This window comes from Lutra lutra, chromosome 13 (genome assembly GCF_902655055.1).
Source record: "Lutra lutra chromosome 13, mLutLut1.2, whole genome shotgun sequence".
Taxonomy (NCBI): domain Eukaryota; kingdom Metazoa; phylum Chordata; class Mammalia; order Carnivora; family Mustelidae; genus Lutra; species Lutra lutra.
Window position 1 is genome coordinate 87,734,366 of NC_062290.1, and position 26,382 is coordinate 87,760,747.

Here is a 26,382-nt window from a genome sequence, read left to right on the forward strand (position 1 = left end):
GGATGCCGCTGCCTCCAGGCAGGAGGCCATAAGGCCCAGATGGGGCTCCCTCTTATCAAGGGAGCATATACCATTTGCCTCCCTCCTGAGGAATTTCTGAAGAGCAAGGAGTCCGTGTAGGGAAAGCACCTTGAACTCCCCTGGCAGGAGTAGGCACACCCGAGCTCCCGCTCTGCTACTTGGAAGCAATCCTCAGAGTTAGGTGGCTCCCACGTAGCACCTTATTCCAGATTCTGGAGGAAATCACTCCTGCTTTGCCTCACTCCCATATGACGTTCAGATGTCTCCATTCTGGGAGGTGACCCAGCTTTCTGTCTTAATCCCTTGTCCCAGCACGAAGGAGGAGAGCTGCCAGCTGCGGCTAGGGTTCTGACCCAAAGGGAAGAACCAAGCAGCGTGACCCAGGAAAGCTTAGGGGCAAAAGTAACTTAGCCCCAAACAGGTGCACTGTGACAGGGGCTCTCCGACGCAGGTCCTTGTTTAAAGGCACCCTTGACTCTGCTTTCTGAGATTCCGAGTCATGAAGTTTAGGAGGGACCTGGGCGTGTTTTCAGTCTCCCGGTGTAGGAGTCACTGCCCTGAGATACGCATGAGTTGAAATGACAGGACGGGGTCCTTCAGGCTGGGACATTGCCATTAAGCTGCATTTCTTAGCTTCAGTGAGAGGGCAGTGTGCGAACCCTAAACTGTAATCCAAAATGGCTCCTATTTGATTAAAAGAATTTTTTTCAAATCACATTTGTTGGGCCTGCGGTTCTTTTATTGCCTCATAACGAACTTTAAAAGAGATCTCTGTTCTATAAGGCACTGAAACTGAAGTCCATCGTGAGAGGGGACGCTCCGTCAAGTTTGGTGGCTTCGGGGATCTGTAAAAAAGAGGTGAGTCGATGCTACTCTCAAGTTCACCTGTGAAGGTCCTTTGTCGTGAGTGAAGTTATTGCGCTTAGAGATTTGTGGGACAGGCGGGAGAGATGAGCTTGTCTGTTGCAGAGTCCTCAGGGAAAGCCCCAGATAAAGTCGAGTAGCATTTAGGGAGAACCACCTCCCCGTTTCCATAGTGTGTGTTGCCTTTGCTTGCTTAACGGGAGCAGAGCTGCTGGAGCAGGCCTGGTGAGGCGGACGGGGCCGGGCAGTGCTCGAGCCTCGTGTGCGTCCAGAGCGCCCGTACATCTCGACCACATGCGTGTTCTGATGCTGCTGCTCCGCAGAAGGCTCAAGATTGTGCATTTCTCACAAGCTCTCCTGTGGTACCTGGACACACTCCACAAAGCTCTAGCGCCGTGTGTCTCCAGGTTTTGTGTGTACTACAATCATCCCCTTTTTAATGTCTGATTCAGTAGGTCTGGGGTGAGCCCTGAGACTCTGCATTTCTAATGAGCTCCCAGGCGATGCTGATGTTGCTGGTCAGAGGACCACAGCCGAGAAACCACTGCTTCCTCTATCGTTCATTCAGTCACCCCAGAAATGATGTGGTCCGTGTATCTACTTCTCACCTCCACTTTCCTTGGGGGAAAAAACGAGGTGGTGATCAGGAGGAGAAGAGCAGACGATAAACTGGCCACCCAGAAATGTACCACACACGTGATTTTGTATTGTAAACAAATTTCTATGTCCCTAGCTATGTCTGTGTTCCAAGTATGTCAAAGTTCGCTATGTGGAACAAACCCGCAGACAGTGCATGACTAGAGAAGTGTCCGTTATAAAAGCAAAAGAGTTGTGATTGCTTTTACTTTAATGATAAAGGTAGAAATGCTTTGTATCTGACTTACACTCTCTTTAAAGCCTGGTTTCCGGGAAATGATGAGCCCAAAATACAACTGATGCTAGAAAACCACAACCAGTTTAAGAGCAGACTGATGGCAAAGCATCTTTTCCAAAGGTTGCATAAATTCCCACTATCGGCTCTTTGTGTGAATGGTAGAAACCACAGTGTTTCCAAGAGCTCTATAAATACCAGATTCCAGCAGGATTTAGTAACCTTGAAAAGAAGTTCTTAGACATCCATAAAAATGAAAGTCTGTGGAAGTGTAACCTGTTTGCTGGTAAAGAGCAAAGCAAGAACTTTGATTTTTTTTCTCTCCATTCAGAACCTACCAGTGGGCCCCAGGCCTGCCTTGGAGAAACACTGACCTAGAGGCCCTCACGGACTTCTGTGCAGCTGCCTCCAAGCAGGCCAGAGTCCCACATGCTGCTCCCAAGAGTGTCTTATTTCCAAAGAAGAGGCTTTGTCAACCTCTTAGGCACCCATCAGTCCATGTGCTCTATTAATGTTCTTAGAGGGTCCCATGCTCTAAGGCCCCATCCTTGCCCTACAAACTCTACACCAAGCCCCTCACTTGGCAGAAGGGAGTCCAGTGCAGTGGCAAATGCCATCAGTCTTCAGAGGGAGCCTCTGTGGGACCAGCTCTGGGTTCCTGTCACTAATACTTCATACACGGTGTCCTTGGGCAACCTAGAGTCCCCGGCCCCTTTGAGAACCCAGGAAAGCAGTGGTCACCCCCCCACACACATACACTAGCCCATTAAAATGTATGGATAACACATGTATACAACATTTTTAATGCAATTTCAGGGCTTCCCACACCTCCTCAAGCTCTCTCTGGATCCTCTAGGACCCTCTTTGAACCCCTGTCTGCCTAAATGTTCTAAATTTGTGTTCTCTGCTCAGAGAACATTTTGTTATTAACAGTTGGTTTTTATGTCTTGGTGTTACCTAATGCTCAGACGTCTGGGTCTGTCTCCCAGTTGGCCTTACAGTGGCTTTGCTTTTCTTCATGTCCACCTGCTATAAGTCACAAAGTCAGAATTTCCAGACATCTTCTTAGGGAAATGCCATTCTAATTAATGGCCTGCGCTGTGTCACCCTTTCCAGGTTGTAAAATGTCTCCACTTTCTTTGTGTGATCTTTCCAGAATGGCCCGAGCCTTATCTTAGCAATTAGAAGATTTCTTTGGAGGCTTGTGAGTTTCTTAAAGTGACAGCATACTTTTCTGAGACAGCGGTAGTGCACACGTATTTACCCTCATCCCAAATGACACCCTGGAAGGTGATCTCACTGCCACCACTTCTACTTTCAGTGGGCAAACATGGACTCCCCCAGTGCACGCACACACCCCCATGTGCGCACACACACACCCATGTGCATACACACACACCCCCATGTGCACACACACACACACCCACGTGCATACACACATGTGCATACATAGGGTCTTGTACCACCCCCCGGGAGCATGTCTGACTGAGAGTAAATCTGCAAATGTGAATCTTTGACTTGTCCCTGATAAGCTCCCAAAACATCTCTGTCCTTCGAGACCAAGCCTCCTGGCTCTGGGCATTTCCACGCAGCTCTGGGGCATCCCTAAGGGAGGGCTAACCCTAATGCCTGAACCAGGTATGAGACGAAGGGCAAGAGCGCACACGATATGACTACCTCGTGTGGGCGCCTGAGCCCGTTTCAGGCAGCCCCTCCCTTATTCTAACAAACATGTTATTTTTTTTTTCTTTAAGCTTTTGTAGCCTTAAGTGGGTCAGTAAGCATTTTCGTGTTAAGGCAATATCAACTTCTTGTCTTGTGTATGCCTTCGTAATTTTACTGAGTCAGCAGCACAGATCTGATTTTTTTTTAGAGTTACATGGGTCTTCCTTAAGTGATGAGCTCCTGTGAAGTTTTCAAGAAATAGGCCGCAATTGGTCCAACTTCAGGTATTAAGGAAAAATGTTTGCTTGGAAGACGTTACCAATGGTTTGGCGGCTCGTAAGGAGGATTATTACGTATGGAGACACGTCATCGTGCCTACAGCCTGTGCCTTCCCTCTTTTCCTGCTGCATATGTATTTGAAAGACTTTTCTTCTTAAGAAAGTTTACTGAGGGCCACCTGGCTGTCTCGGTCGGGGGAGCGTGCGACTCGATCTTCAATTCATGAGTTCGAACCCCATGTCGGGTATAGAGATTACTTAAAAATAAAATATTTTTTAAGAAGATAAGAAAAAAAAAAAAAAAAAAAAGAAAGAAAGGTAACTGAGGTTAGGGCCTGTTTAGCTTCCCGAGCTGCGGTCTCAGGCGGCGTACCACACGTTTCTCTCCAAGGGACCACAGGATATCTTTCCTGGTACACTTACTTTCTGATGATTTTGTTGCCTTGCAGCCTTGGGAGCCCCAGTGTTTCTGCAGTAATTTCCCTCATGAAGCCGTGTGTGCGGATCCCTGGGGCCAGGCCCTGCTCGTTTCCACGGATGCTGGTGTCTTGCTAGTGGACGGTTAGTGAGTAGCTGCTCCTTCAAATGTCTTCATTTGTGTAACTTGTAGGACTTCTGAGACGTGTGACAGCCAGTCAACTCCCTATAGATAAATGTGTCATCAGCAGTGAGGTTAGCGAAGTTTTCCTTTCCTTACAAAATTAACCCCTTCTTTTCAGGACAAGCAGAGGGGATATATTCTGAACGAGCAAGCCACAGGGTGAGTCGTGCGTGACGGGTTCATGCCTGTCCCGAATCTGATTAGTCCATGGACATATAATGACCTGCAGAAGGAATCTCCTTTTTGGCCAATACCTATCATGATTCTAACATTTTACCTTAAATCAACATCTCCTATCTCAGGGACATCCTTTCTCTCTCTCTCTCTCTCTCTCTTTAATGTTTCTGATTCAAAAAGTATCTTGTGTCCAAAACAAGTAAGAAGAATCTTAGATAACCCAGTTTTGTTGCATATAGAAACAGAAAGATTTGACAGGAAGAGAGATTCCAACTTAACATAAAATCAAACTTTTTTTTTTTTTAAAGATTTTATTTGTTTATTGGACAGAGAGAGATCACAAGCAGGCAGAGAGGCAGGCAGAGAGAGAGAGGAGGAAGCAGGCTCCCCACCAAGGAAAGAGCCCGATGTGGGGCTCGATCCCAGGACCCTGGGATCATGACCTGAGCCGAAGGCAGAGGCTTTAACCCTCTGAGCCACCCAGGCACCCAAAATCAAACTTTTTGACAATCAAGTGGATCAGTGTGCCTGGGGACGTGGTCAGTTCCCTGTCACCACAGATCAGCCATCAAAAGGACATGACCGGGGTGCCTGGGTGGCTCAGTGGGTTAAAGCCTCTGCCTTCCGCTCAGGTCATGATCCCAGGGTCCTGGGATCGAGCCTTGCCATCGGGCTCTCTGCTCAGCAGGGAGCCTGCTTCCTCCTCTCTCTCTGCCTGCCTCTCTGCATACTTGTGATCTCTGTCAAATAAATAAATAAAATATTTTTTAAAAAGACATGACCTTGGCAAGGATGCTGGAGGAAGAGTTCAACTTCAGATGGGGATTTCATTTAGACTCGAGGACTGTGTGGTCCCTTCCAGCAGGAGGCCCCTTTGGATCTTTCCAGACTATCGATAAAGGTTAAAGGGTCTCCTGGGGCTTCTGAGGGAGCCCTGGGCCTAGAGACAGTGTCTTCTAAGGGTACATCTTACACAGCACACAGCAGGCTGCCCAGTCTCGGTTACCATCCTGATGTTTTATGAGATTCCTAATCACCACTGAGAGGGACATGATAGCCTAGAACGGCAACATCTTCCCATTCTTGGCCACCGCCTTTACTTCCTCCTCTGACCCTGTCAGCCTATTTCCTGAGTGCCTGCTATGCACTGTGCCCTTGGGAAGTGGAAGTAGACGCCTTCTATGGGAAAACAAGACAAGCAGACCAGGCTTTATAATGGACTTATTTCTGACTTCCTCTGTTACTTCATCTGTTTTATACACACACACACACACACACATACACACACACACGTGTGTATGTGTGTGTGTATGTATACATATATATAATATATATGTAAATTTATATATATGTAAATATATGTGTGTATGCATATATACACACATATAACTATACATATAATTTACTTATTTACTGAAAGACAGATAATCTAAAATTTATAAGCTGAGCATTTAAATATTTAATTTTTAAAATTACAAAACAATTAGAGCATCTTTGTGATCTTAAAGAAAACTGAGCCTCTGTGAGCTTCAGGTTCCTCTGAGGGTGGGGAGGGTTTTTTAAGCAGCTGCAAGCTGGTTCACGATAATGAAAACAGAAAAAATAAACAAACTGGGACTGATGATCGTAACTCCAAGAAGGGATTGTGGAGATTATGAATACCTAGGCTAAGTGCTTGGATCAGTGTCGGGCACATAGTCGTAGTAGTAACTTAGTAAACAACAGTTACTGTATTTATGATATCCCTGTGGATGTGTTAAAAAGGGAACAAAGTCCAAAGATTTGCCAAAGGCGCAACCAAATAAAATAATTTATTAAAAAAAACAACAACCACGGGGTGCCTGGGTGGCTCAGTGGGTTAAGCCTTTCTGCCTTCAGCTCAGGTCATGATCCCAGAGTCCTGGGATCAAGCCCTGCATCGGGCTCTCTGCTCAGCAAGGAGCCTGCTTCCCCCCCCCTCTCTCTGGCTACTTGTGATCTCTCTGTCAAAAAAATAAATAAAATCTTAAAAACAAACAAACAAACACAACCAGGCTTTAGATGTATAGTCTCGTTTCTTCATCTCTTCGTTTTATGGATGAAGAAACAAAAGAAACTGTGTGTCTTGCCCAAGATCACACAGCTGGTTAGTAGCACATCTGCACTGGAACCCAAAGGGGATTTTTATCCAGCACTCTGTCCACTAAACAAATCAAATTAAACTCTACCCATGTTACTGTCTTTACCTTAACACAGGTTTCCAAAAATACAGTCCTGGGCAAATAATTATGAGACATGTTTTGATCAAAAGGGAGTTATATTCTGTTTGTTGTTTTTAGGATCGAGAAAATATGCTTTATAATGGCTCTTTGTGAGGCTTGTCTAAAAAACAACGTAATTCTCTTTGAGTCAGCTCCTGGTTTTTAAATGTAAAATCCAAACCAACATTACCAAATCCCTTTCTGAAATTTTCATTTTCTGAATCCAAAATTTAATGGAGATGTTAAATTTAAGGATTCCCGTGATGTGCCAGGAAGCTCTTTTCTTCCAACTTGGGGGAAGTGGTAGAACACAGATGGTAGCCGTATACACCCGCCGCGAGCTTGGTTTTATTTCTCAGATTATTGTTTTCATTCCCTGGGTGTGCAGCTCTGCTACCCCGTTTGCTTTTCTAAGAAGAGAATAGCCCTTCAGGCTTTCTTTGTATTCCTCATTGCGCTTTGAAGCCCCAATGTGCTCGTTACTTCTTTGTTTACCTTTTTCTTGTCGATACTTAATCACATTATGAATCTTTTCCATGAGTGAATCTCTCCATTTCCTTTCGGGCCACGTTCCACTCTATCCCATTAGCGTCTGCCTAATTTCATTAGACCTACCCCCTTGAGAGTCTGCTCCTGTCAAGGTCATCATTAAAACTCAAGGTCCTTTGTATTCTAAGTGTAGCAAAAGCTACTTTGAAGGGAGACACGCCGATGGAAGATGCCATGACCATTTGTTTTGGGTTTGCAGTAATAGAAAAATGGGCTCTAAAAGATCCCTGCTTCATAAAGAGATGAGAAGAAGGAAAACATTGCTACAGAAGAGTCATTAAAGTCACCTGTCACTTTCTCAGATCCTTGCTTCCTCTCCATTCCTGGCTATGTATAAACTTGTTCAGCCACCTGAGAAAGATTTGACGGAGAATAAATGCTGATTTATTCTGTACACAGGTGTGCTGCTATACAGTATCCCTCTGTCTTCAATGTCAAACGAAGTGCTTCTGTCATTTATGAATTCTATCCAGTACTGTTGCTCGTGCGGTGGCCCCATCATCCACGGGGCTGCCGTGCTGCCTTTAGGCTAAGAGTAGAGGCTTTGTCCCCGCACGGACCTGGGTCCCCGCACGGACCTGGGTCTAGACGTGACTCTAGACGAGTTATTAGCATGTCTGAGCCTCAGGTCCTTGTCTGTTAGGTGGGAGTATTAGTAGTTCCTACCTAAGCGGGTTCTTGGGACATTTCAGTTAATAACATGCAAAGCACTCAGCCCTGAGACCTGACATGCAGGATGCCCTCTGTGTATGTGAGCTGCTGCTCACAAAATGAAATAACCAGGATGCCTGGGTGGTTCAGTCAGTTAAGCATCTGACTCTTGGTTCTGGCTCAGGTCATGATCTCAGGGTGGTGAGATCGAGCCTGGAGTCGGACTGCCTGTTCAGCGTGGAGTCTGCGTCCCCCTCCCTCTCCTGGGCCCCTTGTCCCACTTGCATTCTCTCTCTCTCAAATAAATAAATATTTTTAAAAATGAAATAACCATAGTTATTTAGTCAGGTATGATGATTGGTATCGGAGTGATCATCTCATGTTTTGAAAATTCATGTCTGTCCCCAACAGAAGCACAAAGCCTGAGCATAGAATAGAATTTACATTTGCAGAAAGAATGTAGGGGAGCCAGAGCAAGGCCCTCTGTCTAACAAGAGCTTGGCAGGCTCTGTGCTTGGATAAATCCAGAGCCCACACAGGCCGGCAAGGAGCAGGAGAATCTTCCCTTTGGAAGCAGTTAGGAACCCCGTCCCAACAACGCAAGCTCTTCTCTCTCCCCGGCACCATCCAGGGAGAAATAAACTCCCAGCCAGGCTGATTTCTAGAAGAGCCAAGACCCTCAGGGCCCCATGCACCTAAACGGTAACCAGAGAACCAAACCGAGACTCAAAACAGAGTACTTGAAGACCTAAATGTCAGACAAAGCACCGATAAAGAAAAAGCCACTTATCCAGCCTGAAATGTCTACACCATCCCATGTCCTCTTTGTCTTGCACTGGTTCTACCTCCTGCTCAGAACAGAACCTTTGTTTACGAAAGAGCCTTAGTATTTCTTTTGGCCCTCTCTGTCCTGGGGGCCCCCAGGAACAAGGTGTTTGCTAGCAATGTAAGTTCCCAGTAAGTAAACTTAACAACAAATCCTACATATCATTACGATGTCTTCGATCATCCCTTCACCAGAACTTTTCCTGATCATTCCCATTACAATTAGTTTTTTTTTCCTGTTATTTGGGTAACTTAGTCAACATTTCTCTCTTATTTTTGTCTAAAAAGGAGATTTCCTATTTCTCTATAGAGAAATACTGGAAATGTGTAGGTAAACTCTTGTTGATACAGAGATAGACATGAAATAGGGTGGGTTTTTATTTTGTTTTAAATTCAACAGGAAATTTTTATTTTGCTTTCTCGAGAGATATCCAAAATAACCTGAGAAGTGATGTGATTCAAAATTACATAAAAATAAAATACTTAAGAGAAATGACTGAGCTTTTTTTCCCTTTTTTTGTAATTTGCTGTTCAGTCATTTGGTACAAGGCCAAGTAAAAACTGGGGTGGAGAGATGATGTGTTTTCTTTGATGAATATTAAAGAGAAGAATATAGTTTCTAGGCCCTGCTGCTCTGTTTCCAGTAGAGAGGAAGGAATGTCAGTCCTTCTCCCTGAGCTGAGAGAATAGTGTTTGACCTTACGAATGTTCTAGAAGCGGATGTTCCTTGCCTAGAAAGAACTCGGGTCCAGGACCACTGACAGGCATGTTTTATAGGTTCTGAAAGTGTGGGCTGGGTCCAGTTCTGGGAACCATGTCTCCTCTTCCAGATGACCTCCCGTCAGTGCCCGTGTTTGACAAAACCCTGCTGGTGAAGCAGATGCATGTGCTCGAGACTCTGGACCTCCTGATCCTCAGAGCAGACAAAGGTGATACTTCCCTGCGCCGCGGTGTCCTCTGGGAGCAGGGAAGCAGGTAGCCTTCTGTGGCCACCACGGGGCTTGCGGTGGTCGGACCCCATGGATCATGCCAACTACTGCCTTGTGGGTGGCCGGTGCTCAGGGTCCCCGGATGGGCCTTTGTTCTCTTGGGTGGGGGCGTCAGAAGGGAGGGAGCGAGAAGGGTCGGGGGGCACAGTGTTCAATGCACTGTTGGGTAGAGGCAGTGTGGGGTTTCTTCTCAGTTCTAGAACGCCTCAGCTCCTACTTCTGTAGCAGTTGCTTTCCTGCACAATCCCACTCTTCCGGTCTTCCCCGCCCATCTCCTCCTGCGCCTTCTTTATCTCCCCAGGGAAAGACGCCCGCCTCTTCGTCTTCAGGCTCAGTGCTGTGCACAAGGCCATCGAGGGCAAACAGCCCGTGAAGAGCAGGTGTGACTGCAGGGACAACAAGCTGGAGAAGACAAAAGGTGACCACAGTCTTCATTATCTTGGTGGTTTTTGGTCAATTCTTTTTCTCCCTCAGACTAATCAGATCTCACTGGAATTTGATTTTCTTGGTTTGGTTTTTACTTGGAAACACCACTAAGATAGCATGACTGTTTCCCTAAGAGAAGCCCGAGAGGTAGCCCAACATGCGGAGGGCCAGAGGAAAGTCTAGGCCTGGCATGACGAGCTTTGAAGGTAAGTTGAGTTCTGTTCACAGATCGGTGAAGAGAGACTTTTAGCCTCTGGTTCCCGGAGCTCCGCTCACCTGTCGCTTTAAGTCATAGGGTGTCATGAGTGTGACGCTAAAACCACAAACTCTAGAATACAGGGACTATGACTTCCTTCATTTTCCTGAAACTCAGCCTAACTTGTATTTCCCAGCTCTGTTTGCCTGGTGGCCGGAGCATTGTCAAGCACCCCCTGGGTCATGCTCAGTGTCCAGGGTCCTTAGGCATCCCCACATTGTCAAGGCCTGGGCCCTGCCAGGGTCCTGTCACATGTTCAGCATCCTTTCTCTCTCTCCCCAGGCTGCCACCTCTATGCCATTAACACTCACCATAGCAGAGAGCTGAGGATAGTCGTCGCCATCCGGAACAAACTGCTCCTGATCACGAGGAAACACAACAAGCCGGGCGGGCTGGCCGGCATCTCCCTGCTGTCCCCCCTGTCGGAGTCACCTGTGGAGGAATTCCAGTACATACGGGTAGGTCCGCCCTCCAGATCCCTTCTCTGCTGGCCAAGGTGTTAGGAGGCTGACCCTCTCATTCCACCCAGGGTCTGTCACCCACGGGGGTTGTCTCACAGGTCAGTACCCAGCGGGGGAAACCCTGCCTGCTGCCCTGGTTTCCCCAGAGGACTGAGGCTTTGGGGCTTTTCCCTACTCCATCCAGCTCATTCATGCCAGGGGCCACCTACCGGCGCTGTTCTAGGCACTAGGGGGATAGCCGTGAGCAGTCTCCCTTCTCATGGAGATGACTTTCTAGTTGTAGATGACACAAAAGAGAAACTAATTTTCTGTGTCCCGAGGATAACAGTAAAGCAAATTGAGGGAGGAGAAGACAAGGAGTGGGGACAGGGGGATCTGTTCTAGAAAGGGTGTCCCAGAAGCCCTCTCTGAAAAGGTTGCTTTGAGCAGAGATCCAAGGGAAATATAGGGTAGATGAGGAGAACATCTGGGGAAAGGAGGAAGCAGTCAATTAAGGACCCAAGGCCCTTCTGGGGCAGAAGGAGCAACCAATTAAGGACCCAAGGCCCTGTTCAAGGCACGATCTGGAGGCCACAGTGGCTGGAGCTGAGGGAACAAGGCAGGAAGGGCAGAGAGCCCTGAAGGCCATTGCTAAGATTTTGGCTTCGACTCTGAGTGAGAGGAGGCAGCCAGTGGAAGGTTTTAAAAATACCTTTCTGGCCCCGACAGAGAAGAGCATAGCGGGGAGGGCCAAGTGGAAAGAAGGAGACATTAAGAGGTTAACGCAGGATCTTAGCAATAGATGACAGTGGCTTTGGTGGCCAGAGAAGGGGAAGGAGCTACCCTTGCCTTCCCGAGCTGGTAGGATTGGCAGATCTACTAAGGGTGGGACCTTGGAGGGAAGCCTCCTTGAGGGTCCCTTTCCTGCTCTCACCATCTCTTACCTTCTTAAAAACGTGGGCTTAGTAGGTGTGAACCATGTCAGACATTGGCTCCCAGGGTTGACTTTGCCTGTAGGTGAGCCGAGCAATTATTTTTGCCAGAGTGAAAGCCTCCTGAATTATGCATATCCATTTCTGCTAATAGTCAATTTAGGCAGACAGAACTGCCATCACAGTGACGTTAAAACAAGTTAAAATCTTGCTCTATTTAGGTCTTAGTCCTCTTAATATAGTAATTAGAGATCTTAATGACTATTTCTGTAGAGCACGTGCATTTCTGTGGCATATCAGCTCTGAAATCGGATTTCCTGAGCTCCAATCTTGGCTGCCCCACTCCTGTAGACTATGTGAATGTGGCCAAGCCTTGTGACCTCTGAGCCTCAGTCTCCTTATCTGTAAAATAGAATAATAAATAGCCTTACCTACTTCATAAGGTCGTTCTGAGGATCCAGTGAGAACCGTCCCGTGCACTGTGTTAAGTGCTCAGCAAGGTTAGCAATTATAATTCCATTATTACTGAGTCACAGGACAGGGCCGAACTCTCTGGGTGCTAATGAGGGTCACGCTGTTGATTTGGTTTTGTCAGGTATCTTGAGGACAGGTCGTGGGAGAGGGGATTCTGGCACAATCTCTGCCCCTCCTTCTCTGTCCCCACCTTCCCTGCCAGTAAAGCGCTCAGCAGGAGCCTAGAGAGGGAACCCGCTACTAGATGGGGGAGGCTGGGGGGGGTAGCAGGTAGGGGGGAGGGTGGTTGCTGTGAAAATGGCTACTCCATGTCCTGACCCCCTTCTTCCCACATCATCATCAACCACACAGGAGATCTGTCTGTCCGACTCTCCCGCGGTGATGACCTTAGTAGATGGGCCAACCGAGGAGAGTGACAACCTCATCTGTGTGGCTTACCGACATCAGTTTGATGTGGTGAACGAGAGCACGGGGGAGGCCTTCCGGCTGCACCACGTGGAGGCCAACAGGGTGAGTCGACAGGTGGAGGGCAAGTGGGAAGCCGAGAAGACTAGGAGCCCGTCTTCTAACCTCCTGAGGCCGCAATTAGGATTTCTTTAAAATCACGTACAACTGAACGCAGTGGTAGTCCGTGATACACTGTTTGGGCTGCACCCTGGGAAATCACCTTCTTGTGGCTCAGACCGGTTCAGTCTAATGGAATCGCCCCATTGCCCTACTCAGCTTTTCTAGATCTCCCCCTGCCCGTCTGTCCTTCCTCATAAAGGAGAAGTGAAGGGTCGAAAAGCTCAACCTGAGTAACTAAAGAAATGAGAACATTTGTTCGGTCATTCACTCCGGAAGAGCCTTATCCTCTCTCCGTGGTCCAGGCAGGCTCTCAGCTTGGGGCTCGGGTGGTTGAGGCGGGCTCAGCCCCTGGGTCCATCCGCCAAAATCTCCTTAGGAAAGGAGGAAGGGAAGGGTCACCACGAGGAGAGAGAAAGAGTATCTCCTTCTAGCCTAGGCTACACAGAACGCAAGGCTGTCCGGGGTTTGGAGGAGATCCGGGACCCACCTGTAGCTGTACTTGATGCCAAAGATGACTGGGTAGGGTTTGAACATCCATGCCCCTGTGGGGCAGGGAGCGCTCACCAGCCTAAGACCCGGTGACCTGTCTGTCCCTGGAACTGCTCCGTGCTGACACAGCAGATGGGAGAGTTCCTGGGCCCCTTATCACTGGGGAGTAGGGCAAGGCTCAATAACACTGGGGCCCCTTGAGGTTTGCCTAGTGCAGACCCAGCCCCCCAGCTTGGGTACCAAGGACACCGCAGAATGGGGACATTGCCTCCACAGAGAACATAGTTCTTGGTGAAGACTTCCAAACCTACAGACGTACTCTAGTCCTGTCCAGCTAGGTCCGAGAGACTACAGAATTTCTTCTAATTATGTTTTACAAGACATACTAAAAAATACAACTTACATGAGGGCACGGCCAACCCAAATAGTCATTAAAAAATTGCTCATTACTGTATTAAGAAGACTTAACACCAAATGAGAACAAGATTTTAAGAAGTAGAAAAATCAGGGGTGCCTGGGTGGCTCAGTGGGTTAAAGCCTCTGCCATCGGCTCAGGTCATGATCCCACGGTCCTGGGATCGAGCCCCACATTGGGCTGTCTGCTCAGCGGGGAGCCTGCTATCTCCTCTCTCTCTGCCTGCCTCTCTGCCTGCTTCTGATCTCTCTCTAGCAAATAAATAAATAAAATCTTAAAAAAAAAAGAAGTAGAAAAATCAGAAAAAGAAAAATCTAGATATAATTAGGGGACCTTCTTGCCTTCCACAGTTATCAAGTACAGATCATCGGTTCCTTCTCATATATTGTATGTATATTTGGTGATGTCCGAACTTGTCTGCAAATGGCGTCCTGCAGCTGGGGTGGCTTTAAAAGCCACCGTTGCCTGTGTCCCATCCCCAGAGATCTTGCTGGTCTTACAGGTGGGTATAGGCTTTGGAATTTTTTAAAGGATCCTCAGGTGATTCTTAAGTTCAGACAAGTCTGGGAACTGCCTGTGTACATTGCTTCTCACCCTGGCTTTAAAAAGATGAGTGCACTGGCCCCACCCCAGGTCAATTACATTGGAATTTCTGGTGTGTGGGAATCAATATGCTTGTGTCTTGCAAGGCGATGCAGATACAGACCTAGTAGAATAAGTCTGCCCTGAAACTCTTCCTAATTTAAAGCTGGAGGTTTTAAAGCCCTCCATCCCAGCAACAGGGAACCTATAACCTCTTCCAGGCTCCCAGCTTCTGAGGAGGAAGGGCCCAATTTGGCTTTAAAAATCCTTGCCCTTCTTGGGGGCACCTAGCTGGCTCAGTCAGAAGAGCATACTGCTCTTGATCTTGGGGTTGTAAGTTCGAGCCCCACGTTGGGTATAGAGATTATTTAAAAATAAAATCTTTAAAAAAAAAAAAAAAAAGTTCTTGCCCTTCTCACTTTTCAAAACCGTGTGACCAGCCAAAAGAGGTAGAAAAATCATGGCCCGGCAAGCAGGTCTTTGTTCCATCAGTCCCTTCCCTGGCAACTAGTTTCCTAAGACTTCACATGCTTTTTCTGCTGATTGTTATTATATACTTATATTTAACACCCTAATAATTTACTAGAGTGTAGTTTTTTTTTTCCTCGTAAGATTCATGAAGGCCCAGGAAAAATCGGATGAAAGATGGTTTTCTTGGGTGACTCCTTTGTTTTGTTTTTCTGAAGGTGATCAGGAATAATTCAAAAATGTTCTGTCTTTTCTTCAATATGCTTTTTAAAATTAAGTCACTAAGCCGTTCCCTAAAAGAAAACCTTTACAAAAGTGTTTTTAAGCCCTTCCCTAGATCTAAGTGAGTGAGCGTGTATATTCCGACCTTGGTACATCTGCAGTCGCTGAGTGTTTGCTGAGCGGGTATGGATGCTTGGACACAGCCACTCATCTTTGCAAGGAACTTATTGTCTAATTGGAAAGATAAGCCCTAGAGAAATGAAAAAGGTAATGAACAAAGTGTTTTCTAATAGCCAGTTCCTGCAGGAACTGGACTAGCTTTTTTTTCTTTCCTAAGATTTTATTTATTTATTTAAGAGAAAGACCATGAGAGAGAGAGAGAGAAGGAGCAAGGAGAGGGGCGGAGGGAGAGGGAGAAGCAGACTCCCCGCTGAGCAGGGAGCCCCATGTCAGGCTCAATCCCTGGACTCCGGGATCAGGACCCGAACTGAAGGCAGACTCTTTAACCCACTGAGCCACCCAGGTGCCCCTGAAGGCAGACTCTTAACTGAGCCACCCAGGTACCCCCAAGGCTAGCTTTTTACCAAGGCATTCCTGCAGCCCAGGCCCGGGTGCGATGGAGGCAGGAGAGAGAGAGGCCGACCTACCCCTAAGTCATTGGGCATTTCAGGATGGTTCAAGTTACTCTACGCACGGCACCAGTATGGATTTCCTGGCCTAGTTTCTTACCTCCATTCCTCCTCTCTTCTCAGCCAAGCCCATTCAATTTCCGTGTCCGCCCTCAACCCCACCTGAGGGTCTAAGAAAACCCTAGGTCAAGAGAGGACTTGTTTAAGAAGCGTCAGAATAGCAAACTGAAAGTCAACATCAAGTTCATTATGCCAACAGGCCTTTCGTGACCTGCTGCCCCAGCTCCAACAGCAAGCATTGGCTTCCTTCCCAAAACAAAGGTCTCCTCTGGAGGGAACCGCAGACCTGGTGATGAGGTCTAGATCTCTGGCGTAGATGCTGGACCTAAGTCCCCATTCTGACCATCTACCTGCCTAGGACCCAGTGAGTCTCAGTGGGAAGCTCACCCCAAAATCACATGGCAAGTTCGGACACTGACCTAGCAGTGTCTCCCACTTTCAGCGGGTGCTGGGGAAGGTGGGGTGCAGACTTGGCTTGTTACAAACCAGAGCTTTGCCATTGCCTGCAACACAGCCTGAATCTCTGCACACAGCCATACTCGTCCACCAGTCGGCACGGTCCTGGGACCCCCTCATAGACCCCGGCATGCCAGCAGCTCCCCTGGTGTCTGCTGCCGCTGTGTGCAGACTTTGGTCCACTTCTGCCTGAACTTGCTCTACTCCCGGGATGGCTGCACGTCTCTCCCTCCCCCACCCCAAGCACCTATACAGGCTCTACCTCTAAATGCACAGGCCGTCCCATTCTGGCTTTCCCACTCCCGTGACCCTCCCAAAGTGAGAAGAAACAGAGCCACTGCTGAAAGATCACTTCTATGTCTGGCCCCATGTCAGGGCATCTCATAAGCACTATCTCACGGCATCTGCCCAGCAACTGTGGGGCATGCACTGTTCACTTCCCGGTTTTGCAGAAAAGGAAACTGAGACTCAGAAAGGAGCAATCGCTTATTTACCCAAAACCATACAGCTAGTAAGGAGCAGAGACAAGACTTGAACCCAGGCTCTCCAACTCAGGAGGCATACTGTGGCCTCCAGAGCCACGTCCCAAGGCATGATGGGGGCCAGGCCACAAAGCCGGGAGCACTCAGCCCCTCCTGTTCTCCCTCTGGCTGGAGTGTCATCCAACTGACAAGTACTGGGACACCTAAGGAGGAACTGATTCTAAGGCAAAGCGGTGGGGACAGGAAGGTTCCCTCTGGGACCTGAGAGTTCAAAGGCTGCTCCCTCACGTCACATACTCCGTTGTTGCCAGTCCCACAGCCAGGTCGTGGTGTCACTGACATTTACTGAGCATTTTCCAAGTAGCAGACCCTGCGCTAGGCACTTCTGTAAGCGGCCTCATGGAACCCTCAGCTGCCGTAGGGGCGGATGTCCTTCCTATCTCTCCTACAGATGGAGAAACTAAGACTCTGCGAGGCTGAACAGGTGGCCTAAGGGCACACACCCCCAAAGTGACAGAGCTAGGATTTCCTTTATTCGGTCATGCATTCACTGAGGATTCATTCTGCTCCCGCCACGTGCCAGGCCCAGGGAAGATGCTGAGTGGGTGATGGCAAACAGCACAGGCAAGGCCGCCATTCACGAAGCTTATGTTCTACTGGGGGGCGGGGGGAGGGGGCACTGATAAACAGACAAGTAAGTCAACATCAGACAGTGACACACGCTATGCAGATCATTAAAATAGAGGGGTACGATATAGAGCAGAAGAGGAGTTATCTGGAATTTTATCCCCAAGTCTTTATGCTCCCAGAGTTGACAACTGAACTCTGAGCCTCGCAGTCAGTCTGTCAGCACCCCCCAAAAGCACCCACAGCTTTCGCTTGTGGCATGTACCTTGTTTTATGTATTTATATGCTTTTCTGGTTTTTTCTTGAGGGGCAGAACCCTTCCTTATTCATTTCTGTGTGCTGAATGGTGCCTAGGACAGTGCCAGATGATGAGGGAAGGGAGGGGACAGGGGTTCCATTGGAGGGAAGCCGGAGCCAAGGCAGAGGCCCCATGCTAGGTGAAGTAGGAGGAATGCCCTGTACAGAGGGTGGCCGGCCCAGGCGGACCTGGGCAGCATCAGCTCTGGAAAGGGCTAGAGAGGCGAGCTGAGGGGCACAGGCCCATGCTCCTGCCTGGGAAGGTCAGTCCTTGGCTGGGGTGGCCGCAGGCCCCCACAAGACACCCGAGAGCCCCTGAAGAGGAGACTGCTGGGCTTGGGGGAGTGGATGGAGGAGCCCTCAGACATCAGGACTAGCCCTGCTCACAAAAAGGAAGAGGATTAGGAGGAAATTAATCACATGCAAGAGGAAGATGATCATAGTGCTGACTGGGCAGCGTCAGGCCCTCCTCGAAACCCTTGGCCTCTTCTGTGGAGTTCCCATTACAGTCCGGCCAAGTTACTGTCCTTGCACCGGTTTTACAGGCAAAGACCCGGGCCCAGAGGTTGCGCTCATTTGCCATGAGCTACAGAGGCAGACAGTGGTGTAGACAGGCTGTTCACTCAGGTCTGCCTGCCCTGAGTCCATGCTCCTGCACGCTGCCCTGTTCCACCTCCTGCCTCTCAGGAACTGGGGTGTAGAATCTGTTGGGTTGAGAACTTGGAAACGAGAGCAGTGCTCTGAGGAGAGCATGTGCCTGAGCGGGGAGAGGGAGGGATTTTGAGCTCAGAATAAAGTGTGGAGCTGGAAAGATGAGTGTTTTCCTGAACGAGGGACGAGCCAAGATGTGGAAGCATAACCCGAAGTGGGCGACCGGCAGGAGGGAGGAGATGCTGCATGTCAGGGCTCGCGGAGAGCTGGGCAGAGGTGAGCCTTGGCCAGAGGTCTCCAGTTTCAGGCAGAAGGAAATCTTTGAGCCCAAGCAGGGCAGAGCCCCAGTCATGGGGGGTGGGGCAGACTATGGGTGGAGGCCCACGAGGGAGTGAGGCTGTGTAGAGACCGGGGGTTTGAAACTCCAGAGACCTAAGCACCCCCAGGCTGAGCACTGTCTTCTCAAACCATTCACCGCAGCCCAGGGTAGCAAGTTTGCCCGGAACTAGGAACAGAAGATGGAACTAGGTCTTCTGATGCCCTTTCTAGGGTGTCCTGCTGCCTCCCGCCAGGTGCAGGAGAGCGGGAGAATAGAAGCGGAGACCTGGCCCCGGGACTCTGAGATTGTGCGGCTGCCTGCCCACTCGCTGAGGTGTGAGAGCGGGTAAGGCAGTGAAGAGGCGGAGGCCTGGCTCAAGTCTGAGCAGGGGCACGGACTCACAAGTCTCACTTCCCTCATCTGTGAAGCGGGAGGAATGCCACACACTCCCCAGGGTCGAGCTCCCCCTGCAAGGAAGCTTTGGGAACCGGAGCGCATTACCCAAATGGGAGTCCCCATAACAGAGAAAGTGGAGAAGCCCGTCTCCCGAGAGCTCCTCGATGGGTAGAAAAGATGGTGGAAAAGTCCCAGTGGGGAAAGGCAGGGGAGACGGTTCTGTGCATCATACTCATGGCCACCTGAGGTGGCAGTGACCCCACAGCACCTGAGAGCTGAGGCCTGCCCTGCCAAAGCCTTGAACTTGAGAAAGACTTTCAGCAGTGGCCTCCAGCCCGCCCGCCACTGCCGCCTGTATCGTTGCAGGTTAGTTTCGTCGCAGCTATTGATGTGTACGAAGACGGAGAAGCCGGGCTGCTCTTGTGCTACAACTGTAAGTCGCTAAGTCCGCTCTTTCCCCGGTAATTTAAAGGAAGCCAGACCTAGATTTACCTGGAGCCTTGCTCCTGTGACCTTAACTACACTCCAGGGAGCATCTAAAAATGGCCTTCTGGCCTGGCTCGCCCAGCCCTCCTGAGACGGGCCTGCCTGTGGTACCATCTCCAGGTTACAGGGTGTGGCGGTCACTTCCATTTAGGGAGCCCTTACCGCGTGCCAGGCGCTGACCGTTTCACTGAATTCTCATCCTGTTACTACCTGAGCTTCGGAGATAAGATCCCTGAGGCCTGGAGAGGTGAACTGCCTTTCTCCGGACTGTGCGGCTACAAAACAGCAGAGCCAGGGTTCACGTTTGAGGCCGTCTTGGCCCCAGCACCCCAATTTTAACCACGGTAACTCTTCTACTCTTGGCTGCTTCCAGGCTGTTAATGAAATCAGGCCCAGCCTGGCATATCCAGCCTCACCTGTTCTGGCCTGGGGCCCGTGGCGGGATGGGTTCCAGGCAGACCAGATCAAACGCATCAGAGAGAGTCAAGGACTTTCAGCATTTCAAAAGCTAATATGATACTACAATAAAAGGGATCCTTTTAAGGCCAAAAGCAGTGAGATATTTTCCTGGCTAAGCCTGTTCTTTCCAACCTAGAATTGTATCAATTTCCATACACATGGGGCTGATATTTTGATTAATCTTTGATTAATAGGTATGGGAGAGCTAATTACCAGCTGAGGAATTTGTTTGGTAAAAATCATCTTTTTTTTTTTTAAGATTTTTTTTTAATTTATTTGACAGAAATCACAAGTGGCAGAGAGGCAGGCAGTGAGGGGAGGGGGAAAGCAGGCTCTCTGCTGAGCAGGGAGCCCCATGTAGCGCTCAATCCCAGGACCTGAGATCATGACCTGAGCCGAAGGCAGAGGCTTAACCCACTGAGCCACCCAGGCGCCCCTAAAAATCATCTTTTGAGATTTGAGATTTGATAGCCCAGTGGTAAGGAGGCCGATGGGCAAAGCGCCAGGAACAGAGCTCACTGCCCACGCTCCAGTGGGGTTCCTGGGCCCCACGGCTCCTGCCGTCCCGGCTCCCAGGTTACAGTGTCCAGTGAAGCAGGGAGGTCACTTCTGTAAGATCTCTTTATGCCTTTCTTTCATCTCTTTCACATGTTGTCTTTCCACTTTAATGAAAACTCCAGAAGGAAAAGCTTGCAGTGGGACGCTATACAGATTGATGTCGATTTTTTTCTTTTTCCTTTTAATCACTTGAAAGGATGGGAGGGATTTTAGGTGGGAGAGAAGATCAGAACAGAAAGATAGAGCAGGTTATCACAATGGGATGATTAGTCTGAAACCAGAAAGGGAAGGAACACGGAAGCAAACATGGACGATATCCTCTCGGTACCAAACTGGAAGCTCACGGACCCAAGCAGGCAGCGATCCTGTGGGCAGCAGGGGCCTAGCGCCATGGCGGATGTTGTTCAAGAGACCTTTCTGGCTCGAGGAGCCCAGGGACTTCCACTTCCCCGGGCTTTGCTGGTCTCCTGCTTCAGGCTCTGGTTTCATCTCAGATGGGATTGGGGGTGCTGTGTGTGTGTGTGTGTCTGTGTCTGTGTCTGTGTGTCTGTGTGTCTATTTTCCTAGACTCACCAATGCATCAGAAGGTAATAAGCTCTGTGTTTTGTTTTTTAAGATTTTTTTATTTGTCAGAGAGAGACAGAGAGGGAACACAAGCAGGGGGAGTGGGAGAGGGAGAAGTGGGAGATACAGGCTCGGTCCCAGGACCGTGGGATCATGACCTGAGCCGAAGGCAGACACTTAACAGCTGAGCCACCCAGGCACCCCAGCTCTGTGTGTTTAGATGCTACTTGGGTCAAGACCTTGGGAATCCCAGAGATTCCCAATCCTGCCTCCATCTTCCCCAAACTGTGCCACTTGCTTCTGTTTCTCTGGGTCAGGAATCTCGTTTTTCTTTTCCATCTCCCTCCTTCCCCCAGCAGGTGGGCAGGTCCCCAGTGAACAAGCCCAGAGAACCAGCTGGTTTTCCCCAGTCACCCAGGACACTTCTGTAAGCCATCCCCCCCCCCCCCCCACAGTGAACGCTGGGCTTGCCCACTTCTGTCCACACGCCTGTGCCCTGAAGGCCATTGTCAGGAAGGTGCTACAGAATGATCTTGCTTCCACCCCCGCCAAGGTTTGCAGCTGATTTTCATCAGTTTCTTTTCCATTTTCATTTAAAAAAAAAAAAAACAGTAAAAAAGCAACTTTTATACACTCAGAGTTTCATATAAAGGGACTTTTCTCTCAGACATGTTAAAGATAAAAATATTTTATAATAGGAATTATAACTTCCAGTTATATGTTCTTAGAGAAAAGTATATTTGCAAGATCAATTTCAGGCAGGAAAAGTATAAGTAGTTCAATATAGCAAGAATTTTATTTCCTTGTAATTAATCTCTATCTTGAATATCGGAGTCAGTCTTTATTTAAAAAAAGAAAGAAAATTCTGGCCATGATCTTAGCATGCGATAATGATTCACTTTAATGCAAATAATACATTCCAGTACTAAGGTGAACTCTGTTTTCCGATGGTATTTTAAAGTTAATTACACAAGGAAATTAGAAACGCTCGCATGAGAATCAATGGTACTTATTGGTATAAGTACTTATTTTTAAGTACCATTGATTCTCTGTGTGACCACATTTAACCTAAGTCTTAACTTCCAGATGAATAACGTGAAGAAAACAGAACCTACCTCTCACGTCTTCTGTGAAGGTTAGACAGGATTCTACATGTAAAGCCCATGACACATTGTCTGGCACAGCGAAACTGTTATTTCCTCCTTTAATCCCAGATTCATCAGAGCATCAGTCAGCATCCAGTTTGATTCGTAACCTCCATAGAGGTTTCTACGTGCAGAAAGGGGACTTTTCTTGTAAAATTTGTTTTAAATTTTGTTTTAAAATTAGAAGTAGTATCTGTCACCCTGCTGGATGGGGAAGGTCCAAGGAGTCAAGGTCACAGCCTCCTAGCTCCCTCCTATGCCCCAACATTTTAGACTCCTGCCCCTCACCCCAGGTCCCCCATTCAGGCTGCCCTTTTCAAACCCCAACAGACGACCTTCTCTGTGTCGGGCACATGCTAGATTCTGGAGACACAACCGTGCAAGGCACTGCCAGGGACTGCAGTGAGCTCACGGCTTAGGGGACGGCCAGGCACAGACTCCAGCACTTCTGGGGGTAAATGTGCTTTACAGCTCTGAGGCCCAAGAAACATGCTTTGCTTACTTTTCTAAACCAGTTCGGTCTGATTTAGAGTCCCCGTCCTTGGGTGCAGAAACCACCAATATTAGTCATTGGGAGGGAGAGCCCTCTACTTCTCTGGGGTCTTGTCGGAGTCCCTGGGGCTGATTCACTTGGAAAGGGGAACAGAGGGGCCTCTGAAGTACGGTCTAGGTCACCTCATCCATGCCCGGGTGACTGTTTCTCATTGGCAGCTCCATTTCTGGGACAGGCTGAGCTCCCAAGGCAAGTACGCAGCGTCCCCTGCTATCCAGTGTGCTCTGTTCTCCACAAGCTCAGGTCTCCTCCTGCCCAGACCCCCTCAAATCCGCCAGCAGTCTGCTGTCCCCTGGCAGGAGCTGGGGTGCCAAAAGGGGATAGAGAGGAGATGTGTGTAAGGGACCGGGCCTTGAGGAACATAACCCTGCTGTGTCCTTCCTAAGCGGGGACAGCAAGGGAAGAGTAGTTCACTCATTCTACAAGTATTTGCTGAGCACCTCATGTTTCCGCAGTGACTAAAAGATAACACACATCCCTCCCTCTCAGAGTGTACATTTTTCAACGGGGCAGATAGCCAGTTAACAGGATAAATAAGAAAAGTTTCTAGTATGTTGAATGGCAGTACATGCTGTGGACATAAAGCAGGGAGAGGGGAGCAGAGGCAGGCAGGAGTGGGGAGTGCGGGTCTCCATTTAGGGAAGGCGGAGAAGGAAGGCCTCCTTGGATGGGGCACTCAGAGAGAAGACCGAGGGAGTCAAGAAGGGGTATGTAAAGACCTTGAGGAGAGAACATTCTCATATTTCAAGGTGACCCCAAGATGACCTGTGTGGCTACAGCAGCGTGAGTGTGCGCGAGTGGATGGAAATGCTCTCATAAGAGGATGGATTTCAGGGAGAGCCTGGGAGGTGAAGGACCGCTTAGCCAGTGAGCTGCTGGAAGCTTTTGAGCAAAGCGGCGACAGGATGGGACCTAGGTATGAGATGGGCCACGGGCCAGTCAGGTGGCGGTGTGGAAAACTTCACGGAAGTGGGTAAGGCCGTTCACTTACCAGGTGACTGCACCTGTGCGATGAGAGATGACAGTGACTTGCACCAGCACCCGGCAGTGGAGGTGCAGAGACGGGGTCAGACCTAGACATATGTGAAATTTGAGGACCAAGGTCATCGGTTCATGAATCCAGCATGACATGCCAGGAGGAGAGAAGGGAGGCTGCGGTTTGGGACTTGAGCAACGGGACAAATGGGGAATGCCATTTGCTGAGGTGTGGGAAACCAGCACAAGCAAGCTTGGGGGAGGGAAGATCAAGAGTTGAGTCTGGACAGGTCCGTGCCTCCCCGTGGAGGCTGGGGGCCCAGGGACAGTGCCCGTGGGAGATCCGCATTCGGGAGCCATTAGCACGTGAGTGACACGGAGTCACTGGAAGCTGGGAAGTCGGAGAGGGATGGGAGGAACCAGCAGACTGAGGAGCCGTCCGAGGTTTTGGGAAGCAATGGAGCAAAGCCCACCGCATAGGATGAGAGGGACTGTACGAGCAAGTAGAGACAGGAGTCCAGAAGAGCCTTCCAGAGAATTTCCCTTAGGGGGGAAGAGAAGGGAGGGTACAGGAAAGAAGGAAGAGAGGTCACAGAGGAGGAAGAATAGTTGCTTTCTAGAAGGTGGAAGAAGGCACCGTGCTTGCAGGCTGTGGGGATAGACCCGACGGAGAAGGGCAAACGAGGGTGGAGCCCTGAGATCAAGAGCAGATGGGCCCAAGGGGAAAGGGGGGGACCAGCCGCACCTGCACCTCAGAGTGACCGGAGCCTCGGCACAGCCGTGAGGGGCCACCCTTCCTGCGAGGCTGTCCGCTCTGGGAGCAAGGGCTCCGGCTGAGACTAGAGGTACCTTTCTCTCCCCTAGTGAATCCATTGTAGCAAAAATAAGACAGCACTGACTTTGGCTCATTTTTCCTCTCCTAAGGACTCAGTCTCCTAGTTAAACTATGTAAGGCTATTGCTTTGTAAGCCTAGTGGTCACTTGAAAGGAGTCCCTAAACCCGGATGGGGCAGGACTCTCCCTACAGATTTGACAGGGCGGGCGCCTCAGCTGGGCCGTGGCAGCTGCTGGGAGGGCCTCCTGCTTGGCCCCGGGCAGACCCTGACCAGCAGCCGGGCTGCTCCAGCCCCCGCCTCCTGCAGCGGGCCTCGGAGCATTCTGTTCTGAGCAGGGAAGGGAGTGAGTGCTTAACTGGCCTGAGGTTTCTTTTTAGGGTCATGAAAAGATGATAAAATTAGATTGTGACATTGTGCAACTCTGCAAATTTACTCAACTACATTGAATTGTACACTTAAAGGGGTTGAATTTTATATGTGAGTTATAGCTCCATAGAACTGTTTTTAAAAATAATTAAAAATAAAACCGTATGGCTAAAACATGATGGGCTTCTGGAATAACAGGACCCTTTGCTTCTAGACGGACCTTCTCACTCGGAGAGGATCCGAACCACCTGGGCTTAGGATGAGAGCTCAGAGCAGGCCAGGAACAGAGCAGCTGTTCAACCTGGCCCTAATCTCATTCTGGCTTGTGTTGCCCAACGTGACACAGGCGTATGGCTTGGAGTTTTCCTAAAAAAAATGTGGCGGGGTGGGGGAGGTTGCAGGGAGTTAAGGTTGCCCACCACACTCATCCTGCCGAGTGAGGCTCAGAACACGATCTGCCTCACAGGAGGGCCTCCTCCATCCGGCGGGGGGGGGGGGGGTCTATCAACGGTCCCTTCTCTGCAATCAAGCACACCTGTGTCCAAACCCTGCTCTCCCCCCCCCCCCCGTCCATGTGGTACTTATGGTACTTGGCACACACTGGCTGGGTCACCTATCCCGGCCTCTGTTTTCTCATCTGTAAATTGAGCGTCATAGTGGCATCCCCTCCTGAAGCTCGTTCAGATGGAAGAAGCCGACACGTTGAAAGCTCAGTGCCCGGCGCACGGTAAACCCTCCCCTCCCGGGGCAGCAGGGTTGCCTCCTCCTGGCTGTGAACGTGGTCGCGCCCTGGAGGCGGTGCTGGGACCAGCTCCGTGCCGCCGGGACCCTCTGCGGGTTGCCCAAGTCTTCGTTTAGCTGATGACCGGCTCTCTGCATTGTCTCTCACAAAAAATGAGTCGCTGTTGTTTTGTTGCAGACAGTTGCGTCTATAAAAAGGTTTGCCCGTTTAATGGGGGCTCTTTTTTGGTTCAACCCTCTGCGTCAGATTTCCAGTTCTGTTGGAACCAGGCTCCCTACGCGATTGGTAAGAAAAATCTTGATCGTTTTGCGCTTCCCCTCCACAGACCCGTCTAACCTGTTGGGTCCCATGTAAGCGGACTCACTGGCTGACTGCTAGATGGCCATGAGTAACTCGAGTCTGATGAGAACTTACAGTGTTCTTTTTCCTTTTTAATTCTATGCCCGTTTGTTCCCCTTTGTGGGGACTGTTGCTGTCCCCTGTGCCTCCCAGTTGTGAGCATGTGAGCATTTGAGAGCCATGAAATCCCAGTTTTTAGGACTTGGGGTCTTCCAGTTATCATTTCATTCCTGGGCTTTGCTTCCCTTTTTTTACAATCCGAGAGCAAGACCTCCAGCCTTAAAATACCAGCCGACTCGGTGGAGAAGTACAATGCATTCTGCATCCTACTTACATGTTTTAAAGCTTGAAATTCTAGAATCACAGAAAGACAGGTACTTTGCCTGTCACTGAAATATTAGGGAGTGAGTGGTGGTGCTTCCCTTCTGGGGTTCGGGATT

The 26,382-nt window shown here is 49.3% G+C and overlaps 1 protein-coding gene across 10 annotated transcripts in view; it reads left to right on the forward strand.

Annotated features, from left to right (window-relative positions):
- Positions 1 to 26,382, forward strand: part of GARNL3 (GTPase activating Rap/RanGAP domain like 3) — a 143,662-nt gene that overhangs the window by 108,755 nt on the left and 8,525 nt on the right. For all 10 annotated transcript variants that reach the window (XR_007122267.1, XR_007122266.1, XM_047699901.1 and 7 more), the window contains 8 exons: positions 805 to 879; positions 4,149 to 4,260; positions 9,573 to 9,671; positions 10,033 to 10,149; positions 10,696 to 10,871; positions 12,611 to 12,769; positions 19,286 to 19,352; positions 25,781 to 25,888. Coding sequence is in view for 8 of the 10 variants with exons in the window: in XM_047699901.1 (XP_047555857.1) it covers positions 805 to 879; positions 4,149 to 4,260; positions 9,573 to 9,671; positions 10,033 to 10,149; positions 10,696 to 10,871; positions 12,611 to 12,769; positions 19,286 to 19,352; positions 25,781 to 25,888 (913 nt within the window). In the remaining 2 variants the exon portion in view is untranslated. The remainder of the gene's footprint in view (positions 1 to 804; positions 880 to 4,148; positions 4,261 to 9,572; positions 9,672 to 10,032; positions 10,150 to 10,695; positions 10,872 to 12,610; positions 12,770 to 19,285; positions 19,353 to 25,780; positions 25,889 to 26,382) is intronic.